This window comes from Poecilia formosa, unplaced genomic scaffold (genome assembly GCF_000485575.1).
Source record: "Poecilia formosa unplaced genomic scaffold, Poecilia_formosa-5.1.2 Scaffold914, whole genome shotgun sequence".
Classification (NCBI taxonomy): domain Eukaryota; kingdom Metazoa; phylum Chordata; class Actinopteri; order Cyprinodontiformes; family Poeciliidae; genus Poecilia; species Poecilia formosa.
In genome coordinates, this window is record NW_006800853.1 from 52296 (window position 1) to 55125 (window position 2830).

The 2830-nt window shown below is 35.8% G+C and overlaps 1 gene segment (V, D, J or C); it reads right to left on the reverse strand.

Moving 5' to 3' along the window:
• LOC103132070 (T-cell receptor alpha chain C region-like) overlaps positions 1-2830 on the reverse strand; it is a gene marked incomplete at its 5' end in the record, with an annotated part of 17423 nt that overhangs the window by 13954 nt on the left and 639 nt on the right. The window contains 3 exon segments of the C gene segment in view: positions 89-196; positions 274-320; positions 408-615. Of these exon segments, the coding sequence occupies positions 89-196; positions 274-320; positions 408-615 (363 nt within the window).

Genomic DNA, 2830 nt, shown 5'->3' on the forward strand with positions numbered 1-2830 from the left:
TGGTTCTGATGGTTCTGTTTGTGGTTCTGATGGTTCTGTTTGTGGTTCTGATGGTTCTGTTTGTGGTTCTGTGAGGTTCTGTACTCACACTGACTCATCCACAGCCGCAGCGTCATCAGGACGTTGAAGGCCACCGTCTTCATGAAGATGACTCTCAGGCCGAAGATGGTAATGGAGGCCAGATTCACCATCTCATCTGCAAACAGCAGCAGCCATTAAACCCAGAACTGGTTTTTAACACAGCAGAGGCCATTAGAGTCGGGTTCAACGTACCTGGTTCCAGACTGGCGTCACACTGGACAGGCTCTGTGGTGTTATCTGAACAGCAAACAGAACAAACAGTCATCAGTAAATCAGTGATGGAACCAGGAAACTGAGTCATGGTGGAAAGTTTGACTCGTTCAGACTCACCTCCACATGTTTGTCTATCTGTCAGAAAGGCCACCTGGCTGTAGTAACCTGTTGGTTTCCCACTGGCATCTTTTATCTGACTGGCTGATTTGTCGTCAAACCCATCTGCATTCTTTGTTCCATTGTGTCGAGTAAATCCAGTTGCCAGACAAACTGTGGTGCTGTTATCTTCCAGCTTGTAATAATCCGGCTTTAATTCTTCCTCTGAAACACACAGAAGCAGAAATCATGAATATAAAACGTTAAACCTTTTTGTTTCCTTCAGTGGCAGAAAGCTTGTTGGGTTCTTCATGAGTCCATCCAGTTCGGATCCGGTTCTGCCAATCCGACCAGAACCAGAACATCCGATAAATGATGATGGTTTCATTAATTCACTCTTACAGATTTTATCGTTTCTGTTGAACTTTAAACTCGTTTCTAGTTTTGGTTTAGAAAATGTTGAGTTTGTTTTTCGTTATATTTGATCCTGATTTTGATCTTTATTCAGCCAAACAAACGTCCAAATATAAAGAAACATAAAGAAAATAAAGATAAATGTTTCATGTCTTTAGACGACATAAAACTGGTCTTTATTTAACTGCCATAAAGACAAAAAGTTACAGTAAAGAAAATGGAAAACTGATTTAAACCGGTTTAAACTGGTTTAAACCGGTTTAAACTGGTTTAAACCGGTTTAAACTGTTGGTTTCCAGTTTAAACCGGTTTAAACTGTACAGATTAATTAACTCTGGTTAATAAATCTCATATTTTAATTTTGTTTGTAAATGATTCCAACGTGTCATTTCCTGAAACCTTTTATTAAAGTTTCATGTAAACATCTCCACCTCCATATTAATGTTATTGATCATAACTGAACCACAGTGAACTTCACCGTCACAAAAAGCTGCTGGTTCTGATAAACCGGGTCCGATTCACCAGGTTTTACCTTTTTATGATAAAATATATTAAATGTTTTCATGACCAATCACTGAGATCAAATCTTAAATTTATCTGTTCAGTTTTTTTATTGCATAGTTAAAATGTTGGCTGGATAATTATTTATATTAATTATTCATTTTAAAACTGAACTTGAGGACAAACTAATTAAACTGAATCTCAAATAAATAAATTAAATGTAAAAACTGTTAGAGGCTTAAATAAAAATCCTGCTGCAGATTTTAGAGCAGAAAAAAAATCTGTGATGTGAAAAATTTAGATTTTTTTGGTTGTTTTTCATAAATATTAAATGTTGGGAATCGACTTACTGGGAGAAACAAACAGTTTGAGCCCAGATCCAAACGGCAGCTTAACGTTGTTGTTATTCACACTGGAGTGGAACCAGTAACAGAAACCAGTTCAGATCTGGAACCGGTTCCAGTGTTCATATGGACCAAAATGATCAATCTGAATTAGAATTAAACTGTTTCATCCTTCAAAATATTTTATTTATGTTACAGAAACTTAAAGCATCTTTGAGGCGATTTAATGTTTGGACCAAATTATTGTAGAAATTCAAGTTTTGAGTTAAAATAATGAAAAATGTTGAACTGGACTCACTTTGCTCCACCAACAGTTTGGATCCGGATCCAAACCGGATTTTATTGGTTCCAGTTTGTCACACAGTGAGCCGGGGTCAGACGGAAACTACATCAGATTATCCATCAGATTATCAGATTATCCATCAGATTATCAGATTATCCATCAGATTATCAGATTATCCATCAGATTATCCATCAGATTATCCATCAGATTATCAGATAATCCATCAGATTATTTTAGCGTTAAATCTGAATACAGATTATAATAATTAGCTGCATCATTTATGCATCAACTCCTGAATTTCATCCATTTCTGGCTCTGTGATGATCAGGATTGTTATTTCTGTGGAAATGATCTGAATGTTTTTCCAGTTTATCTGAATCTGAGCTACGATTCAACTAAATATGAATTATTCATCTGTTATTGTCAGAAAATGGATTAGCATCACCTAATAAAGAAAAACTGAAGTTAATTGTACATTTTTAGATAATTTGATGCTTTTAAAACTCTTTAATCATGTTGAACTGGACTCACTTTGCTCCACCAACAGTTTGGTTCCGGGTCCAAACCGGATCTTAGCGGTTCCGCTCTGAGTCACACAGCGACGGAAACCCGACCGATAATCTGGTTTTATTGATTTAACATTTCTTCTGGATTTATTCTAAATAAAATCCTGATTGGTGGTGAAATTTATAAGAACTGAAGTTTCTGTTCAGAGCAGAAAAACATTCATCAGATTTATAATAATTATTATTTACAAAAGGTTCAAAACTCCTGAATATTTTAACTCATTATTGATGATAATATTCAGTTTCTGTAGGGAAGTTTGTTCTGCTGCGACGATCAAAGTCAGTCAGACGAAATAACGAATAATCTGGAAAACATTTCACCAGAACCACGT